This window comes from Notamacropus eugenii, chromosome 3, assembly GCF_028372415.1.
Source record: "Notamacropus eugenii isolate mMacEug1 chromosome 3, mMacEug1.pri_v2, whole genome shotgun sequence".
NCBI classification, from domain to species: domain Eukaryota; kingdom Metazoa; phylum Chordata; class Mammalia; order Diprotodontia; family Macropodidae; genus Notamacropus; species Notamacropus eugenii.
Genome location: NC_092874.1, coordinates 108,949,752 through 108,971,581, shown reverse-complemented (window position 1 = coordinate 108,971,581; position 21,830 = coordinate 108,949,752). Strand labels below are relative to the sequence as shown.

The 21,830-nt window shown below is 43.7% G+C and overlaps 1 protein-coding gene across 2 annotated transcripts in view; it reads right to left on the bottom strand.

The window, feature by feature from the left end:
- The window catches only part of PARP12 (poly(ADP-ribose) polymerase family member 12), a 30,399-nt gene extending 13,529 nt beyond the window's left edge, over positions 1–16,870 (bottom strand). The window contains exons 1-4 of one of the 2 annotated variants that reach the window (XM_072652583.1): positions 16,392–16,870; positions 11,178–11,313; positions 5,662–5,926; positions 1,837–1,932 (exon numbers count right to left, since the gene is read on the bottom strand). In XM_072652583.1, the coding sequence (XP_072508684.1) occupies positions 1,837–1,932; positions 5,662–5,926; positions 11,178–11,313; positions 16,392–16,780 (886 nt within the window). In that variant the 5' untranslated portion in view covers positions 16,781–16,870. Of the gene's footprint in view, positions 1–1,836; positions 1,933–5,661; positions 5,927–11,177; positions 11,314–15,913; positions 16,041–16,391 lie in introns of those variants that run through there. The other variant, XM_072652584.1, reaches the window with a different exon arrangement.
- Between the last annotated feature and the right edge of the window lie 4,960 nt (positions 16,871–21,830).

Below are 21,830 nucleotides of genomic sequence, written 5' to 3'. Positions count from 1 at the left end.
AAATTAGAATGGAGCAGGTGGAAGCTAATGACATTATGAAAAACCAAGAAATTACAAAACAAAACCAAAAGAATGAAAAAATAGAAGATAATGTGAAACATCTCACTGAAAAAACAACTGACCTGGAAAATAGATCCAGGAGAGATAATTTAAAAATTATGGGACTACCTGAAAGCCATGATCAAAAAAAAAGAACTGATCACCTCCAAAAAGAGATTGAAAAGAAAAAGTCCTAGGAATATTGTAGCCAAATTCCAGAGTTACCAGGTCAAGGAGAAAATATTGCAAGCAGCCAGAAAGAAACAGTTCAAATATTATAGAAATACAATCAGGATAACACAAGATGTAGCAGCTTCTACATTAAGGGACTGAAGGGCTTGGAATATGATATTCCAGAAGTCAAAGGAACTAGGACTAAAACCAAGAATCACCTACGCAGCAAAACTGAATATAACACTTCAGGGGAAAAAAATGGTCATTCAATGAAATAGAGGACTTTTCTCAGTATTTGGGCAGTTGAAGGGATTATACACACACATACACACATACACACACACACACACACACACACACATATAGACAGAGGGCACAGGGTGAGTTGAATAGGAAAGGATGATATCTAAAAAAACAAAATTAAGAGGTGAGAGGAATATATTGGGAGGAGAAAGGGACAAATGGAATGGGGAAAATTATCTCTCATAAAAAAGGCAATAAAAAGTTTTTTCAATGGAAGGGAAAAGGGGAAGATGAGAGGGAAAAGGGGAAGATGAGAGGGAAAAAGTGAAGCTTACTCTCATCACATTTGGCTTAAGGAGGGAATAACATGCACACTCAATTTGGTATGAAAATCTATGTTACACTATAGGAAAGTAGGGGAGAAAGGGATAAGTGGGGTATGGGAGGATGACAGAAGGGAGGGCAAATGAGAGGAGGGGGGTAATTAGAAGTAAACACTTTTGGGGAGGGATAAGGTCAATAGAAAGAATAGAATAAATGGAGGGCAGAATAGGATGGAGGGAAATATAGTTAGTCTTTCACAACATGACTATTATGGAAGTCTTCAGCAAAACTACACATATATAGCCTATACTGAATTGCTTGACTTCTCATTGGGGATGGGGGGGAGGGAGGAAGAGAGAGAAGTTGGAACTCAAAAGTTTTAGGAATGAATGTTGAGAATTATTTTTACATGTAACTGGGAAATAAGAAATACAGGTAATGGGGTATAAAAATCTGTCTTGCCCTACAAGAAAAGAGAGAAGATGGGGATAAGGGAAGGGAGGGGTGTGATAGAAGGGAAGGTAGATTGGGGGAAGGGGTAATCAGAATGCATGGTGTTTTGAGGTGGGAGGAGGGAAGAGATGGGGAGAAAATTTGAAACTCAAAATCTTGTGAAAATGAATGTTGAAAACTATAAATAAATTAATTAATTTAAAAAAAACAAAAACAAAAAAACAAGTGTCCTGCCCTAGATCTATTTCAGGAGGCCTAGGTTCTAATACTAGCACCACAACTTCCTCTAACCCTAGGCACTTTTTTTTTCTCTCTTCCTGTAAAAGGAGGGGATTGGAAAAGATCACATTTAAAGTCCCTCCTCTATTGAAAGACCTTGCTCTAACAATTCCAGGATTCAGTTGACTCAAGAGCTGGCAAGAGCCTCATAAGGGAGAACTCTGGGAACAGATAACTGAGTAAACCAGGCAGTTGAGTCAAGGAGCAGTGGGGCAGCATTCTGATTGTGCTAACACAGGAGGGTACAGTAAAACAGCAGCAGGTGTATGTGTCTGGGCTGATGGCAAAGCACCCTTTAGAAGAAGCCATTTCCCAATAGCTTACCTTTAAAGCTACAAGCCTGCCGAATGTGGTACAAGCAGATCTCATCATTCTCTTCACTGCTTTTGGGGGCAGAGTCACCTTCTTTCTGGCTTCTTTCTGGAAAGTAGAGACACATGAAAAACAGGAACTAATTTCCATCAAGTCTTGATTTGAAGTCAAAGTATTTCAAGGTATAAAGGAGTAAAAAGGGAATGATTTTCACAAGTAAGGAACCTTTTTTATTCAGAAAAGTTGAAAGTTTCTCCATCAGGCTACAGATGATATAATTCTATATTAAAAGTTAACTGAACTCTAAATCCCAGTTTGTGATTTGTTCAGATGAGTATATTAAGAACTCCTCCCTGAAAAGTCACAAAATGTCTTCAGACCTCAAGTTCTCCATCGTCCCTCAACCACATTTTTAGATATAGGCTTATATAAAGGCAGGATCATCTCTCAAGGTCCTTCTCTGCTGACTTGCTATAGCAGAATGCACCAAGTTGTTTTTTTTTAATTTTTGCATAGACCTGTGATTTTTTTCAATGTGATAATAGCAGTTCATACATAAATGTGTGTTCATCCTTCCTTGCTGAAGAAGACCATGCCATCAAAGAAATGATGACATGACTTGCACTTGACTTTGTTTTGAGTGAGGGAGGGCTGTGCAGGTTACCAGTCTCACTTCTCCTCTGGAATCATCTGAATCCAGTGACCAGATGTTCATCAGGATGACTGGAGATGACCCAGGATGAGGCAATTGGGGTTAAGTGACTTGCCCAAGGTCACACAGCTAGTGAGTGTCAAGTGTCTGAGGTGAGATTTGAACTCAGATCCTCCTGACTCCTGCACTGGTACTCTGTCCACTGCACCACCTGGCTACCCCTCATACATAAATAGCTTTATAGCAAAGAACTTTTCAAACATTAATTAGCTCATTTGATCCTCCAGTTGGTGTTCAGTCACTTCAGATTCTGTGATTCTTGCAAAGATACCGGAGGGTTATGTCATTTCCTTTTTCAGCTCATTTTACAACTGAGGAAACTGAGGCAAATAGGGGAGGGGAGTCACACAGCTAATAAATGTCTGAGGCTAGATTTGAACTCAGAAAAATGAATGTTCCTGACTCCAGGGCTGGTGCTTGTAACAGAAAGCAAAGTGGGATTTTTTTTGTTTTCTTTTTGGAGTTCAGTTTCCCAGGCTCAAACTAAATTGTGAGTATCTGAAGGCTCAATCTCCTTTGAACCCTGATAGTTCACAGATGTGCTGAGTCATGTAGGTTTCGGGCTATCTGTTAGTCTTCATTTCTTTGCGTGTATTTTCTATACTCTTCTGTATATATATTTATATATATATATAAAAAAAACGTAATATATATACATTTCTATACTCATATATATATATATATATATATATATATATATAAAAATCTTCTCGATACTTCTCTGAATGTAATTAAAAGGGACTGCTGACCCCTTAAACTGCTATCTTTCCTAGTAAAGCAGATATAAGAACCTGTACTAGCAGGTTCCTGGGTGTGCCAATGTGGTTGCTGTTACAGCACTCTATCCACTTCACCACTTAGGTATCCCTTTTGAACCTCCACTCCACCACAACTTGCCTTAGAGAGCTGTCTGAGGCATCAAGAAGTTAAGTGACTTTCCCTGGGTCACACAGCTAGAATATGTCAAAGGTAGGATTTGACACCCAGTCTTCCTGACTCAGAGGACAATTTTCCATTTCCCATACAATATGCAATATTTAACTGGAGCTTAGAACTGGTCTCTCATGCTAATAGCAACTGCCAAGAAAAGGGCCTAATGTGAAAATTTAAATTTAATGGTGGAAATGATTAAATCTTCAGGTCATATTTTTCTGAAACCGCTAAGGGATAACAGTGGTTCACAAATTATTTCTCCAACCCAGAATTGGGTCTGCCATATAGTTTTTCTTGAAAATATGCTTGAGATCTTCATTATTCAGTATTTCAGAGATCTGTTGTGTTGTTGATGTGGGAGGTCCCTCCATCAACTTGGCTCACAGCCCACTGATAAATTATAGTTTTAGAGGGCTGACTGAAAAGCTACCCTATTTGTCTGCTGTCACGCCAGTAGTGAATGCCTGAGGTAGGATCTGAATCCAAGTCCCTTCTGACTCCAAATCTAGCCATCTATACCCACCATGCTAAAACACCTTTCCATCAATTTATCCTCATCTGAAAACTTGTCAAATCTCCATTCTTCATCCAGAACAGCATTGTAATAGTGGAAAGTATTACTGATTTCAAGGGACACTGCTTGATAAATCTCTCCATGAGAAGTAATAGAGAGAAACTGCTAATCCCAATTTGGATGCAACCTGAATCCATATGCCTGTTCACCCACCTAAAAAGCCCAAAAACTTAATGAACAAAGAAAGACATTTACTCAGGTTTTTTGCAATTAAGAGGAATTTACATAGAGTGATTAAACAAAAACCCAAGGAAGACATTAAGTTCAGGCAAAGAAAATATTTCAAAACTTATTTAAAGACAGGGAGCAAAATCGAGACAACAAACGTATTTGCTGGAATTCCTGACATTCATTTAATGTTACAAATCCATTTAATAACAAGTCCAGAGACCAATAAAACTAACAGCAAGTCGTTAATGGCCAAACAACCTCCCAGGAGCTACAACAGAAAGTATGGCTCTACTCCATGAAAAAGGGAGGACAGGAAAAAGAAAAAAGTGGAATTGTTTCTGGCTTGAAGACATGAGGATTTATACCTACTGCAAACATATATATTTTTGGCCAGTCAAGGTAGGAATTTGTTTTTGCTTAAGCATGCATATTTATTACAAAGATCTTTTTTTTCTTTTTCTTTTTTTCTCAGTTTGGGATTGGGAGAGAAACAGAAAGACAGAAAGAAAGAGACAAGCATTAAGAGAGTGACAGACACATGAGGGAACTGAGATTAGGACAGTAAGGAGTTAATTGTGGGAACTGAGTGAACCAGAGAGACTCCATCTTGTGACTCCATTCTGGAGTTAGCTCAGTTTCTATTCAATTATGGGTCTGGTCCAAATTTTGTGTTGTGAGAAAACTTAATTCAATTGTGAAAATTGAGAGAAAACCTTATTGAATTGTTTGGACCTAACCCTGCATTGCTGGGAAACTAGACCACCTCTAGCTGCTGTTTAGATCCTTAACTAAGGACCTAGATTATACTGAACAGAAACTCAGTCATATCCAAAAACTGAAGAAAGAAGTTTCCTCACAGTTGCACATCTCAAGCAACCTATATGTCTTATCTGAAAACTGGCCCCATACTGATTAATCAGTAACTTATTTTGTTCCTTTGATTGTATACAGACATTTAGGGGGAATGGGACATGTCTTTTTCTGATTTTTGGGAATTGTACCTGTTCACTCTTCCCCCTCCTAACTTGGCAAGTCCCTAATTTTTCTTCCATTTAGAAATCAGATTTCCTAATCTTGTAGTTTTTCCTTTTAATTGATTGACCTTATCTGATTAATTGTTTTTAAATGCATAAAAATCTATCTCCCCCTGGATTCAGAATCCAGGCCTAAGCTGAAGAGGTCTGGTCCTGGTCTGTTGGGCAATTGGCATGCACTGCTTAATAAATCAATATGGTCCGAGGATCAAACCTTTGTTTTCTCAATCATTTCATCTTTCACCTGCCACAGAGAGTGAGACATAGAAAGAGACACAGAAAAACAGGAAGGAAGGAAAGGAAGAAGAAAGGAAGGGAGGGAGAGAGAATAAAAGGAAAAGGAGCCCACCTAGCTGGCCTCTATCAGAGAAGACATTCCCAAGGTGCATGGAGAATGGTGAAGCGTTCCCTACCTTTTTCAGGTGTTGTTGAGCTTTCATTTTTGATGTCAAAAGCATTTCTGTAAGTGGAAGGCAACTTTTGAATGATAGTGGCACTAAGCCCCCACTTTTTCAATTTCTCCTGACATGTGGGATTAAAGGCATGGGACCGCTTGCAGCTGCTGCCAAACTTGCAGCTCCCCTGCAAGTAGTATTGGCAAATGTGGAGTTTGGCACAAATATTTTTAAAGGTACAAGAACCATGTTGCCCATCTCCTTTATTATAGTGTGCGCAGATCTGCAGACAAGGAAAGAAAAGAACAAATGATTAAGAAGTCCTTTTATGTTACCATCCACAAAAATATAAGAATAACTAAATTAATGGTACATGAAGATCATCATCCAATTTAAGAAAAATGAAACTGAATTCACTGTAAAGGAGCAATCAAAGGCAAAGAATCCTGGTGGAGACAGATTTACAGGTTTTACAGAATTCTATCAAACGCTTAAAAAATTCACACCTATAATCTGCAAATTATCCTCAAAATTAAGAAGACTCTATTCTTTTATGAAAAAAATATAAAGTCCTAACACATAAAATGAGGCATCCTCTCAAGTTTATTTATTAATTTTTATCTTTATTTGCAATATTTGTTAATATGTGCAATGAACTGTCCTAGGTCCCGGGAGGATAAGAAGCCACACAAAATATAGTTCCTACCTTTAAGAGGCTTTCAATGTAATATGGGCAGAAGGGCATGCATAATAACAAAGTTAGTAAAAGAAGTACAATGTGTTATGAATTCAAATAAGGGTAAGATATGACTGGCTTCCCACCAATCCCCAATTTCTCCCATTTCCCCATCCTACAGCTCTCAGAGCATGGGAGCAAGGGTAAGGAAACCAATGAGTGTAGAACATCACATAAACCCAGGGCTGGGCCATGCCCAGGTCCCTACTTCTGAGTTCTACTTGGACCCCTTTATTCTAGACACCTTCTGTGAGTCTCATTCAACTCCAATACTCAGCGTCAGGTAGAGCAAGACGAGGTACCCACCCAACTTTTTGGACTATGTATTCCTTGATTCAATTCAAAAGACACATATTAAATGCCTTTTAGTTCAGAGTACCACACTGGGCATTGGTGCATCCAAAGATGAATGACAAGGTGCTAGCCCTAGATATGTACACAAATAATTATAAAGCACAAAAGAGCACATTTGCACAGGACAGGCACAAAGTGCAGAAAAATAATCAAAGGAAAGGAAGATTTCTTAGAGCTAGGGAGTCTGTAGGGACAGGGAGTTGGGGAGGGGAGGGGTATTGGAACTGAGTCTTAAAAGATACATAGAATTTCAATAGGTGGGGAGGAAGGGGTGGAAATGAGTTCCTGGTATAGGAATTTTGAGAAAATGTCTTTTATTCTAATTTTTTTTGGGGAGGGAGTACGAAGGTAGTAATGTGAGAGAGAAAAAACAGAACTAGATCATAAAGAGCATTAAATGCCAAGATAAGAAATTTGGAATACGTTCAGTAAATAATAGAGAGTCATGGAAGGATTGTTAGCATGGAAGTCACAGTGTTAGAACTATCATGAGAAATATTATTTCAGAAAAGTCTCTCACCTTAGACCTCAATATATCACCTTTAAGATTCCAAACTTCAATATTTTCCTTTCCAACCACACTGGTTTCCTCTCTTTACACCTCATTCTTTCATTCACACTAAACCTGGTTTTTGTTGTTTTTATAGTTAGCCCTGAACCCTTGAACTATGCAACTGTCCCAGTTCATTTCTCTTATCCTACCTTTGTTTGCCATTATGGTAGCAGGGCTTGGCCCTATGGGCCACCACCTTGATGATTCATTATTATTAGTTACTAATCTCTTAAAAATTTCATTTGTGTCTTTCTATCCCCAATGTCTGGCACAGGGGTGGGGAACCTGCTGCCTCAAGGCCACATGGGCCTTTTTACCGAGTCCAAGTTTTACAGAACAAAACCTTTTATTAGAGAATTTGTTCTGGAAGTTTGGATTCAGACAAAGGGCTGCATCTAAGAACCTAGAGGGCCATATGTGGCCTTGAGACTGTAGGCTCCCCAACCTTGGACTCTGCCACAATCTCTAGCACCCAGTAGGCACTTAATAAATGCTTGTTGGTTGACAGATTAAAAGCCCTTTTGTGGTAGCAGAGAACTGTAAACAAACCTCACATGGCATTTAGAAGACAGCAAGCTGAGCAAAGAGTGTTTGAGGAACACCTTACCTGAAGAGCCCAGGGAAACGGTGAGAAACCCTCAGAGAAGAGGTAGAGGCAGGAAAGTTCCATATCTCAGAAGTCAAGGGAAGAAAAAGAATGGTAGCCAGGAGTTAGCAGTCAATAGCGTCAAGTGCTGCAGAGAGGCCCAAAGAGAGAGTAGAGCTTCAGAGAACAGAAAGCGGCTGACCACAGAACCTTGGGGGCTCTTTCATCTGAGGAACCAGGGAAGGAGATGAAATGAAGACAGGGGTTATAAGAAAACCAAGATGATTGGTGTTAGCAAAGCCAGGGAGAGGAACACGAAACAGATGGGGAGTGGGGGTATGAATGACACACAGAGATGCAAAGAAAAATGAGGAATGAGAAAAGACCACTGTATCTGGCAATGACAGGTGATTCGTGACCTTTGATGAAGAAGTTCTAGCTGAATAACACATAGAGAAGCCAAACTGCCAATGGACTGAAGAATGAGTGAATGGTAAGGAAGTACTGACAGTGAGTGCCTGCTAATTAATCTTCCTAAATTTTGGTAGCAAAGTAGCAGAGGAGTAACTGGTAACTTGCTAGAATAAGAGGGCAAGGGGATTTTTTTTTAAGGATTGGAGAGAGAACTGAGCATGTTTAGAAGCAGATGAGAAGGAGTCGATGGACAGGGAGAGAATGAAGACAAGTAGGGATATTTCTGAATGAGGTTAACACCATGAAAGGATACAGCTGCAGGGAGATCAGCAGCCTACTGGGCTGACTGAAAGAAGCTTTCAAGTACATGTATGATCCAGCTTCTCAACCACCAGAAATACAAATCAAAAGCAGTGAGGTATCCACACCAGGCTTCAACCCATCCTACAAAACAGCCAGAACAATCTTCCCCAAACTTTGAAAATCAACTTCCTCTCCCACCTGAGATTCTCCAGGGACCATCTCAAGCCCAGTAGATCAATGCCAAAGTCTTTAGCCTGGCATTCAAAGCCACCTGCTTCCTTCCCCACACCTCCTCACCAAGAGCATGTCTGGGGATTCCCACCAGTCCATCCACTTCCATCAGGGAAAGCTGCAGGCTTCCCTTTAGGGCTCACCACATCACTTACTGTCTATTACACGCATGGGGTCAAGACCCACAGTTTAAGAAGCAAGTCAAAAAAAATTTAAGAATCCACTAAATCATGAGCTCTTTGAGGGCAGGAACTGTCTTTTGCCTCTATGTATCCCAGGCACTTAGCATAGGGATGGTCACATAGTAGGAGTTTAATAAATGCTTATTGACTGACAGTTTAACACATCATCATTTACTTCCTTGGGCTGTTAAACTGATTTTCCAAATAAGAGAAATAGAGAAAGCACTCTGTAAACTGTAAAAACACCATCTAAATTAATGTAAGGTTTTATAGTTTTTTTAAAGTTGTTCCATATGTAGGTCTTGTTGTCCCAGTGGGACTGGAGGTTTTTTAAGCACTAGGTCACATTTCTTCTTTGTCCAACTCTTTGTGACCACATTTGGGGTTTTCTTGACAGATCCTGAAGTGGTTTGCCATTTCCTTCTCCAGTTCATTTTACAGATGAGGAACCGAGGCAAGAAGGGTTAAGTGACTTGCCAGGATTACCCAGCTACTAAGTGTCTGAGGCCAGATTTGAAGCCAGAAAGTTGAGTCTTCCTGACTCCAGGCCTAGTAATCTATCTACTGCCCCACTTAGCTGCCTCAGCAAAATGTTTAGAGTCAAGAAATACCTGCTGAATCTACCAAAAATTGCTCAATAAGCCACAAAGACAGTTTTGTCTCTTGCTTCCTCCTACCCCACTTCCATCCCCCAAATCTCATACCAAAATCCAGAAAAGCAATTAAATGAATTTGGGGATCCCACACAAACAAGGGAAATAAATAAACAAACCTGGGTGGTGGGAGGAGGGGAATTATATGTCTATGAAGGAGACCTAGGTCTGAATCCAGATTTCCTAGTTGAATGAGCATGGGCCATGTCTTTTGCCTCTCAGAGCCTCAGTTTCCTCATGAACAAAATGAGAATTTTATTACTTGCACTACCTACCTCACAGCTTTGCTTCAAGGGAAGCATTTTACACGCCTGGAAGTGCTATAAGTGAGTTATTACTTGCTGAAGGTTCCTATTATCCAAAGTTTTGCTATAAAACAGATCTGTGCTGCTACTTATAATACCATAAATTCCAACGAAGTTAAGATGAGGTAGTAGAAAGGATAACAGGCTGTTGAGTTCTATTTAGCTCAACAATCATATACTGCACACCTACTACGTGCAAAGCACTATATTCGCTCGGTGTTAACCCCTGGTAGACCTGGGGTCCTACCCTGTTCTGTCCAGCAGTTTCTAACTGCCCCCAAAAAGATCCCTATGTACCCCTATGTTTCTAACCACCCCTGTTTCTAGACAAAGATAAGGACATTTCTGTGATCTCATTTTTATTATCCCTCCAGCAGCTCAGCTGTTCTGTGTATCCAAACCATGTATCACCCTGCTGTTTTGACACTATGCTCTATAAGAATCCCCTTCTCCACCTTCCTCCCCAGGCCTCCCTTTATTTACTGATCTCTTGGTTGGTCTGAGTTTTGTTTTCACATGGGCACAAGAGACACAAAAACAAATGGAAAACACTCTCAGCCCTCAAAGACTTTATATTCCACCAGGCCTATCTGTGCCATTATAAAGAAAAACACAAGGAGAAAACACACTGTTCACTAGAGCAAGGGTTGGCAAACTATGGCCCATAGGCCAAATCCAGCTCACCACCCTTTCAATATGGCCCTGGAGCTAAGGATGGCTTTTAACCATCAGTTTTTAACCTGTTTTTACATGTAAAAATCATTCACAGCCTGCAGACTATACAAGACTAGGAAGCAAGGCAGGATTTGGCCCTTCAGCCATAATTTGACAATCCATGTCTTAAAGAGTGACTGTTTTGCATACTATATAACTATGTGTAATTCACGTCTATAAAACGAGCGGCTTGGGCAAGATGATCTCTAAGGTGCCCTCCAGCTTGAAATGTTTGGTGAATCTAATCTTCTTGCCCTGCAACTTTCTTGACTCATTGGATTTATATCCATGACTTGACACAGAGGACATTCCCCAAAATGGATTACAATCCTATCTTGTCTTCAGTTTTCCTCATCTCCAAAGCCCTCTCTCCTTGCAACTTTTATAGACAGTTAAAAAAGGAAAGATCATTCCTCCAAAAATACCAAATTTAAATCACCATACAGAGATTCACAATGAATCCTACCGTGCGCACACACACATACTAGACATCTGCCACTCACCTCCGGCAAGAGTGTAGGATCATTCTGAAGCAAAAGTTGGCTTAGTTCGTTCAAGTTTAGGTTCCCAATTCCATGGCTTTTCAAGACAGTCATGTTGTGCGCAGAATCAATTTGGTGGCTATATTTACATTGTTTCCTGTGAAGAGAAGACAAGACAAGAGGAGAAAAGGGAGGAGGGAGAGGAGAGAGGAGAGGAGGGAAGGAGAAAATCAGTTTGGGGGGAGGATCCCCCCAAGCACATCCCACCCTCAAAAACATATCAAGACCTAATTAACAAATACACAATAAAATCAACTAGTCTTGGCAAGACAGAGGGGACATTTCCTCAAAAAGTAAGCCTGAGCAACATGGAGGCAAAGAGGATAAAAGGCTGATGTGGTGGCTGTGTACTTGGGTCACTTACCGAATTACCTTGGGCAACTCTCTTCCCTTCTCTAGTCTCAGTTTCATTATCAGTAAAATGAGGGGACTGAGTTCTTTCCAGTTCAAACTCTAGGATCCTTTGGCCTTCCATTATTCCTTAAAGAGGAAGTGCCTCGTATATTCCATTGCAGTGACTCTTAGGAAAATGGCACTGTCATTTTACATTTACGGCCTCCAGATTATTCAGTACTTATGGTAGCCTACAACCATGAGGATACTTTTGCCAGGCCTACAACATTACAACTCAGGCACACACGAACAGAAACGCTAGAGTTGGTTAAAAATCTGTCTCTTTAATAAAAAAAATAAAATAAAATTCGGCCTCTTCAGTATTTGCCACCCTTGGTGCTAACTGGCTACTTTTATCTACTTTCCAACCTACCACCCCCTCCCCTCTTTTTTTCCAATTTTAGCAACACAGACAGATGCAAGCTACCCCTAACTTAGCCTCTCCAAATGCTGCCACACCTATCTTCAAAGCTTACCCCCACTGTACATCAGTGGGGTTCAACTCAATTAGAGATGGATCCCTGTGGGCCACATAATTAACTCTGCTATTGACCATCCTTCAATGTCTCCCTATTACCTACTAAAGTCAAAACTGCCTCCTCAGCTTCACTGTCCAGTTCCATCTCCCCTCCACACAATCTAGGATCCAGCCAAACTAGAATACCATACATAACTTGCTTCCATATCTTTGCTCACAACCACATCCTATGTGCAGGAGACCTTAATCCTTCAACGCCTACCTATCCTTCAAAGCCTTGCTCAAACCCTACCTCCTCCATGAAACCTTCCCCAAGCCCCTAGTCAGAAATATTTCCTTCCCTCAGACCTCCATAGGATTTTATCCTTCACTTATGTGTTTACTCTGTTCTCCATTAGTGCTTTTATTAAGCAAATTCAGTTATTGCATATCTGTATATGCATATGACCTTTACTTGATTGTAAACTCCATTTGAATTGGGATCATATCTTAATTATCTCGGTATTTTTTCCAGAACAGGACAGAGTACCTGATAAGCAATTGTTAAGTGAACCAATGATTGGTACTGTTTGCCCTATAGAAGAAAGCAAAGACAAAACAGAAAGTCTGCCCTAAACACTTCTCTTTCTGCCCTTTTTCCCCACCTCCACCCATCCATTCTCTCATGCTGTCATCCTACTGGGATTAGGCATGAATGATTGGAGTGGGTATACATTATGCCCAGTGCTGAAGCCAAGCCCTTCTGGGCACAGTCTGCAATGTAAAGAATACATCTACTCAAGTAGCAGCTTTCTTAAGCATCATCCCACAGAGTACACCATGTGCAACCCAAAAGTGCTTTGAGGGAGAGGTGAGAATTCATGAAACCAGTATTTGATGTGACTTATGAAGTGAAGATCGAAGTATCTTATGCAGTCACGACACAACAGAGTGAGGTTACCTCTGGACACTGGAACAAGAGGTTAGAACAATCATGTTCAAAGCTATACCCTAAGCCAGTACTATGGAACGACACAGAAGAGAAAGATGGGATCTTGACCCTAATGGAGGCCAATCATCTCATCAGGGTATCTCATCAGGACAGCAAAGGGTAGACAAAACGAGACTTATCACAAAAGAACCACAGTATAGATGGAGAGAGATGCTGGCAAGAAATGTGACTCCTAGCTAATACAGCCCTGAAAAAGCTTAAATTCTGGGTTACAGAAATCACCAACATAGCCAACTTGTATTCCTACCTAATTACTCTTCTGGAAATACAGGAAACTTATGGTAATATTAAATTGTTCTCCTCAGACTTCTTTCTCCTATCATGGTACCATCAGAAGACTAGGATTCATATTCTGAGACTGCTACTTAAGTAAATAATTTAGTCTCTCTGGGCCTCAGCTTCCTTCACTGTAAAAATGAAGGGGAGCTTTTTAAGGTCCCTTCCAACAACTACAGAAATCTATGTTTTGACAACTCTACAGTGTCTTTTTACTCAAAACACTCATATCACTGCCCTCGTCTGCCAAAAGACAAAGCATTGTTACAAGGAAGGAGAGATAGGAAAAATCTGAAGGTCTTTTATTCTTTGAGGGAGAGGAGTTTTTTTAAGCTACAAAATTCCACCCAATGCCAAAATACCCTTACTAAAAATAACTCATTCATACAGTACTTTAAAGGACTCCCTGCCACGTCCCCAATTTGGTGAAATAAATTGTCAAAAGTCCTCGCCTCAGACTACACAAACAACTGCCAAGATGATAAGGATCTTTAAATCAGCCATGACCAGGAAACATCTGGGAATTTGCCAAAGGTCAACCTGTAATCTACATTTTTCTCTAATGTGATCATTTTTCCAACTCGCACAGGATTCCCACTGGTCTGGCAGTCCTTGTGAACTAATATCTTGGTAGTTGAACGATCAAGTGTTTATTAACAACCTAATCACGGATCCAGGAAATGGATTCTAATGACGGAAACATGAAGGACACACATGTATGTATACATACAGAATATACATGGATACACAAACATGTGGGCATGTGTGTATGCATATATACATATACACCCACAACATAGAGCTTCAATACAAATAAATGCAAAGTAGTTAAACATAAGGCAATCTGAGGGGAGAGCACCAGCGCTTGAGGGGATGCTGAAGGTGTCTGAGCTGCGTCTTGAAGGAAGCTGGGAATTCTGTGAAGTAGAGATGAGGAGAGAGTGGACTTCAGGTATGGGAGACAGCCACTACATAGGAGATGGAGTGTCTTGCATGAGAAACCAAGAGAAGGCCAGTTTGGCCTGACCAGAGTACACAAAAGTCAGGAATGAATAATGATGCAGGACAGAGAGGTGGGAACATGGTTATAAAAGACTTTATGGTTTATTCTGGAGACTATAAGGAACTGCTGGACTTTACTGAGCAAAGGAGAAACTTGGTGAGATTTCAGCTTAATGAAAATCATTTTTTTGCATTTGTTGTTGTAAAGATAACTGGAAAGGAAATCAGGAGAACCGGGGGCCTGACTCTGCCACTTTGTGATCTGGGGAAATTCCCTTGGAATTATTAATCACAGACTCATTAAAGCTGAAAATAATCTGACAGGTCAGTGTTCCCAAACTATACTATAGATCGCCCACATTCCAGATCAATCAATAAGCTTTTTTCGGGGGGAGGAAGCAATCAGGGCTTCAAGACTTGCCCAGGGTCTTACAGTTAATAAGCGTCTAAGGCTCCATTTGAACTCTGGTCAGCCTGACTCTGGTGCTCTATCCACTTTGGCACCTAGCTGCCCCCATCAACAAGCATTTAAGTAGGTACTCTGAGCCAGAAACTGGGTTAGGTACTGGATAAAAAGGGAAAAAAATGAACCCACAGGTCGGACACAGCCAGAAGATAGAGCCACCATACTGGAGCTAGCACCAGTCTCTCCCTGACATCAACAGGGAGAATGATACCATTCATCCAGGTTCCCTTCCATGATAGATATGACTGAAAAGAGGAGAGGAAGAGGAGTCTTTAGCTACCTGGCATGTGCCAGCCTGCCACAGAAATGAGAGATGGGGGGCCGGAACAATCCCACAACCAGGCGTGGACTGGGGCAATCTGAGCAAGTGAGAAAGACAGACACAAACAGAAAGACAGATGAGTCAGTCTAGACAGAAAGGCATCATCCAGGCCTTGGAGGTCTGCTGGCAAGGAGGGATGGGAGGAGGGTGTACAAGGGATAGAGAATGATCCAAACAACTCTTCACTCCCTCCTTCCTGAGGGGCCAGGGAGGAGCCCCAGCTCCCACACCACCATGATGGCTCGGCTTCTCTGACAAGGACACGCCCCTTCTCCGCTGGGCCCTGCTCCTCTCTCAGTCCCTACCACCTACACCCCAAGTCTCTCCCCTGTCGTCCGCCATCCTTCCTGGCCAAGGGCAGTCCCAGCTTTAATAACAGGCTGGCTTCGATCTGGATACCAAGGCGGGGGCGGGCCTGGCACGAAGCGGGCACGGTACGCAAAAGCAGCATTACTACAGACAAATTGGGAAGTTCGTGGCTGGCTTCCAGGAGCGGGGCGGGCCGGGCCCACGGGGTCCTCAGGTCACGAAGGAGGAAGTCACGAAGGGAGCAAACCCAACGAGGCTGGGCTCGGGCTCTCCGGGCTCCAGGGCCGCACCTCCAGCTCGCTCCGGCAGCGGCTCACCTCGGGGAACACCTTTCCCACCTCTCCGGAGCACGTGGACAAGCTGCCCCGCCCTGGCGGCCCGGGCCTCAGTTTCCTCATCCGCACAACCAAGTGACGGCGGAGCCGGCCCGGCCGCAGCCCCCGCCCTGGCGTCCTCTCACCTAGCGCTCCCCCGAGCCGTGAGGACCGTGCCGCGAGCGGCCGCGGTCACGGCCCGGCCCGGCCCGACCCCCTCCATAGGGCGCCACAGCGCCCCACTGAGGCCGACTGAACGGCAGGAAGGTTAGAAGTACGGCGGGGGGGGGGGGGGGAAGGGAAGGAAAGGGGGCGGGGCCCACCGCCCCACGGCCCCGCGCGGGAGGACGCGGGATAGCGGGTGGTCACGCGACGCATTTAAAGGGGCGAGCGGCTGGAGCTTCTGACGGACCGGGTCAGCCCGGCCTCGGCTGGGAGACTGAACGGGCCCCCGGCCCTCTGGCCTCGACCTCCCCGTCGGTGGGACGCTAGAACGGCAGCGCCGGCCTCGAAGGAGGATGGAGGAGGGGGCCCGGGGGCCGAGGCCGGAGACGCGCGGCTGTGACCCCGGGAATGGCCCCCCTCCCCCGGGGCCCTCACACGCCGAGCCGGCGGGACCCTCACCCGCTGCTCGAGAACTTGCAGCTTCCGTAGACGAAGAACTTGCAGAGGTGCAGTTTCCCGCACTGCCCGCGGCAAGCGGCCGAGTAGGCGGGGCACAGCCTGGCGCCGGTGGCGGCCACGAGCACCCGCTTCTCCGGGGCCCCGCCGCCGGCGCCCCCGGCTTCCCCCGCGCCGCCCCCGGCTTCCCCGCCGCCGCCGCCGCCGCCGCCGCCGCCGCCCCCGCGCTTTCCCAGCACGAAGCGCCCCGGGGCCAGTTTGCGCAGCGACTTCTCCAGAGCATCCTCGCTAACGCCGCCCGGGAGCCGGTGACTCAGCTCCGCCAGCCCCAGGCTGCCCCCGGCCGCGCACAGGTCCTTGGTGACCAGGCTGGCCATGGCGGCCTGCGCCATGGCAGGGCGCGCTCGCTCGCTCCGCGGACCCCAGCCGCAGCCGGAGCGCGCCCCTCCCCGCCTCGGTTCGCCTCGTACCGGAAGCGGGGGCGTGCCCGGAACCGGCTGGGGAAGGGCGGGGCCAGCCCCAAATCGAAACTGAAGGCGGCCCCCGGACGGAAAACTAAACTTGCCCCCGCCCCGCTCGGGCGGGGGAGCCCCGGGAGACCCCGTAGGTCAGTGAGCGGGGTCAGGATGAACATATTATAACAATTCTGCAGGCAGGCTATGGCCCCCTCCCCCACACACTGAACTTCCCAAGCGGCCCTGACCTTCCCCCGAGGCTCCCCCCAGTCTTGGCCCCTGGCCCAGCCTTCCCGGCCGGTCACCTCCAGACTGCCCCAAGCCACTCCCCACTCCCCTTCTGTCAGGCCAGACAAATAGTGTTTAAACGACACTTTAGTGAATTCATGTAGAACCAAGGTTTGATAAGCTGGGATTTGACGTGAAGAGGAGGTCTGTGTCTTCTCGAAAGTGGGGCGATGACTGAGCAGCTGGGGGGGGGGGGGGGGACGGGGCGCGGGTCCCGGCGCCGGGAACGCCCGGGTTCCAGGCTGGCCTCGGACGCTTGCTCGCTGCGCGACCCCTTAGGACTGTTGGCCTCCACTTCCCTCGGCCGTCGGACGAGCCAGAAGAGGAAGCGCTGAGCCAGGGTCTTGACCAGGAGAACCCCAGAGGGGGTCGCCAGAGACTCAGAAGCGGTGACAGAGATGGAGCTGCGTTGGCTCGGGGACTCACCGCCCCCAGCTGCCCTCGTCCATCGGTGCTGGGGCAGGTGGATGGTGGGGTGAAGGCGAGCCAGCCCCTCCCTGTGACCTCCGTACCCATGCCTGCAAGTGCTGACCTCCAGCGATCCGCCTGTGCGCAGAACAAAGCCCTCGGAATTCTCTGCCCTGAGCGGCGTCCATGGGGTGACAAGCCCGCAGACTTCTCCTTTCAGTCCTACGTGCAGCCTCCGCAGCCAGGTTACTTGCTTCTAGAGGATTTGACGTTTTAGGCTTAAAAGTGACTTGAGCGCAGAGCCTTCCTTCACTTGCTTGATAAGGTCTGACCAATTATCTGGAAGCTCTAGTCCGTTTTTACATTTCTTAAAATTTCCAATCCATTCTTTTTAAAAAGCAGATAGAGATGGATGGATAGAAGGGTTTGGTGGCCACCCTGTTATTTAAAATGTTACCGGCTTCCCTCTCAGCGTTTTTGTGACCTCAGTTAAAACTCTCCAAAGGGCATCTACCTTACCATTTCCCCTTGATTACGATGTCCTTCTAATTCTTGAGGGACCGATTCCGGACGGGCTCTTTTTTTCTTATTTTTGGTTTCCTGTGCAACAGCTGTCACTGGGGAGAAGCTCATTTAAATTACTGTCCGTGTTTTCATCCCTGTTACAGTCCCTAGCACTAACCTTTACCATGTCTCTAAACAAAACCTCACTATTCCTGTTCTTACCCCAAATCTAACCTTAATTCTCTAGCCCTCATCTCTCTCCCTATTAGTTAACAATAATCATACCCTTGCTTTAAGTAAAGTATATATGTATGTATACATATATGTGTATATATTTGTATGGAAACAACAGAACATACAAGTCGCGCGGCTTAATTAGCGATGATACTAAGCATCACTATCACTAAACAAGCAGGAATCCTCTTACATGGGCATAAAGGAAGATGGAGCAGGCAGGGCTACTACACCTCTTTACAGGATAGCCCCCTAGTGGCTGCCACTGTCTTTGGGTTCGCCAACTCCATCTATGGGTTGTAAATTGGAGCAGAACACAGTTCCTTGTTTGTGCTTCTTGTATTTAGGAAGACCTGACTTGAAATGCAACCTCAGACACTTCCTAGCTGTGTGACCCAGGGCAAGTCACTTGAGAACCTCATTGCTTTAGTTCCCTCAGCTATAATATGGGCGTAATAACACCACCCACCTCACAGGGTTGTGGAGAGAATAATTCACCTAATTATCACAAATGAGGTATTTGCAAAGCACCTAGCACAGTGCCTGGCACAAAGTACGTGCTCTATGAATGCTTATAGCCTCCCTCTTAAATAATGCAGAATATTATGAGGGCCAGCTCTTGATGTGAGACAAAGGTGGAAGAGATAAGAGCAGAAGGCATCTGGGTGATGTGATATAAGGAGGTGATAAGAGGGAGGTCTTAGATAGTGGTCTCATTTTTTGTCAGTAAACTGAGGCAAAGTTCTTAACTGAGGGGGCTGGGGAGCCGTGGGGGTTTTGAGGAGGGATGAAAGGTCTGGAAGAACCACTATGGTGAATGAGATAAAGAGTTAACTAAGGTATATGAAAAGATTGCCTAGAAGCAGGGATGATTCTGTTGAGGTAACATAAAGGTGAGTCTCCTGTGTACAAGTCTTTGACTTCTTTTACTACTTTTTTTTGAACCACATAGTCGTAGTTGAGTCCTTTCAGTCATGTCTGACTCTTCCTGACCCCATTTGGGGTTTTCTTGGCAAAGACATTGGAGTGTTTTGCCATTTCTTTCTCCAGCTCACTTTACAGATGAAGAAACTGAGACAAACAGGGTTAAGTGACTTGCCCGGGGTCACACGGCTAGTAAAATTCCTAAGGCCAGATTTGAACTCAGGAAGATGTCTTTCTTGACTCCAGACTGGGCACTGTATCAACTGTACCACCTAGCTGCCCTCCTGAACCATGCTGTCCATGTATTACTCAACACCCTCACCTTCTCCCCAACTTTGCTTTGAAATTACTAAGTATCAGAATTTTTGGGATTTGGAGGTTCTTATCCAACTCTTCAAAGAATTTATCATTTCATCCTCTTCATCTGACATTGGCGTATAGACTGAAGTTATTTTAATGATGGTCTTTTAACAAACAGAACTGCAATCAGAGATGACCAAATAGCCCCATGAACCAGTGTTTCTCTTTGCCTTTCAACTGTCAACTCCTTTCCTTGCCTCTCTAAGACTACCTGTAAACAACCTCCCAATTAGCTGTGACTTCTTTCTTTTGGTTTTGTTAACAGCAATGATGTTGATTGGTATCATTTAGCTCTTCCAGCAGTACATCTGCTTATTGGCCACCAAGCAGAGATGTTAATACTTAGAATACCATTTTTCTTGTTTTTTTTTTTCAATAGGGACATAGAGAGGTAGGAGACAATACAGATCTTCATGAAAACAAAATTGAGTAAAAAAACAACTATGTGATTCTTAGTACCCTTTATGCCCTTCCCCTCTATCCTGCCACTGTCACTGGGTGGATGTGGAAGAGGACCATAAAGGATGGAGGGAAATTATGCATTTTAATGTGTTGCATGTGTTCCAAGAATTCATGAGCCTCCTTGGTACTTGGATCCCTGAAAAGCAAAGCTGATCTATTCCAAGGAGTGTGACCAAAGCTTTTCCAACAGGGTAAAACCTGCCAGAGCTAAGGCTGTGTTGACATAGTCTTGGAGAATCCAGGATCATTCCATGTAGTGACAAGGCATTAGAGTAGAATTTTGTGGATTTAGTTAATTAAAATATTCTCCCTATAATGATTTTGTGTAGTTTATCAAAATAACAACTGTTATTTTGTTATTCCTTTAGAGTATTTACAAAAGTCACCAACTAATTATTGAAATTTGAGATTCCTTTTGGGTTTCATAATCTGATAATCTTCATGCATCCATGCATCTATTCCTCTCATTCAACATGCTAGGCATGCTAGGCACAGTGCATATGAATTACAAAGACAAAAATGAATTAGTCCTTGACTTCAAGGAGCCTGTATTCTATTTAGAGAAAAAATGTGCATAGAAAATTAAATAGAAAGTCTATAAAAAGTAATTTCTGGGAAGCAGGCCCTTACAAATGGTTTCATTTTAGAGGGGGTACTTGAACTGAGCTTTGAAGAAGACAGGGATCCATGATGTGGAAATGAGGAGAAGGTGAATTCCAGGATGGAGGAACAATCTGTGAAAAAGCATGGAAAAACTATGCCCAAAGGGCTATGAAACCATGCAATGGTTTTGACCCAGCAATACCAACAACTAGGCCTGTATCTCAAAAGGATTTGTTTTAAAAAGGAAAAAGACTCATATGTACAAAAATATTTATAGCACTTCTTTTAGTGGTGAAAAAGAATTGGTAATTGAGATGTCCGTCAACTGACAAATGGTTAAACAAGTTATGGTATACTATAAGAATTGATGAACAGAATGCTCTCAGAAAAACGTGGAAAGACAGGAACTGATGCAAAGTGAAATGAGCATAACATTGAACTCAGAAACAGTAGTGTTGTACAGTGATCAACTGTGAATAACTTAGCTATTCTCAGCAATGCAATGATCCAAGACAATTCCAAAGGATTTAAGATGAAAAATGCTATTCATCTTCAGAGACTGATGGAGTCTGAATGCAGATTGAAGCTTACTTTTTTCTTTATCTTTCTTAGTTGTGTTTTCTTTCACAACATGACTAATACAGAAATGTATTTTGCATGGCTGAACATGCATAACCTATCAAATTGCTTGCTTTCTCAACGAAGGGTGAGGAGAGGAAGAAGAGAGAATTGGGAACTCAAAGTTTTATAAAACAAATCTTAATTATTTTTGCATGTAATTGGCAGAAAATAAAACATTGAATAAACTTTTTTTTAAAGTGAAAAGGCATGAAAAAGAATGAGTATAATGCACAGTGAACAAAAGAGAAAGGTTGGTTGGTTAAAATGGCGCTCAGAGCACATCCAGCGGGGTAATGGGCAAAAATCTTTGGAAGGTCAGATGGACCCAGAACATACGTAGCTCTAATAACCAAAGAGAGGAGATCATAGTTGTTCTAGAAGTTGACATCATGATGTGATGGGTGATGTCTTGAATTGGATTTAAGCGAGGCAGAGTTGCACAAAGTAGTCAGTCTCACTTTCTTCTAGAATCATCGAAGTCTAGCGGCAGGAAAAAAGTCAAGATAACTGGCAATGGGCTGGAATGCAGTGGATGACCTTGGCATTTTCCATGTCTTGACCAAATGCTAAGTGTGCTGTAGTC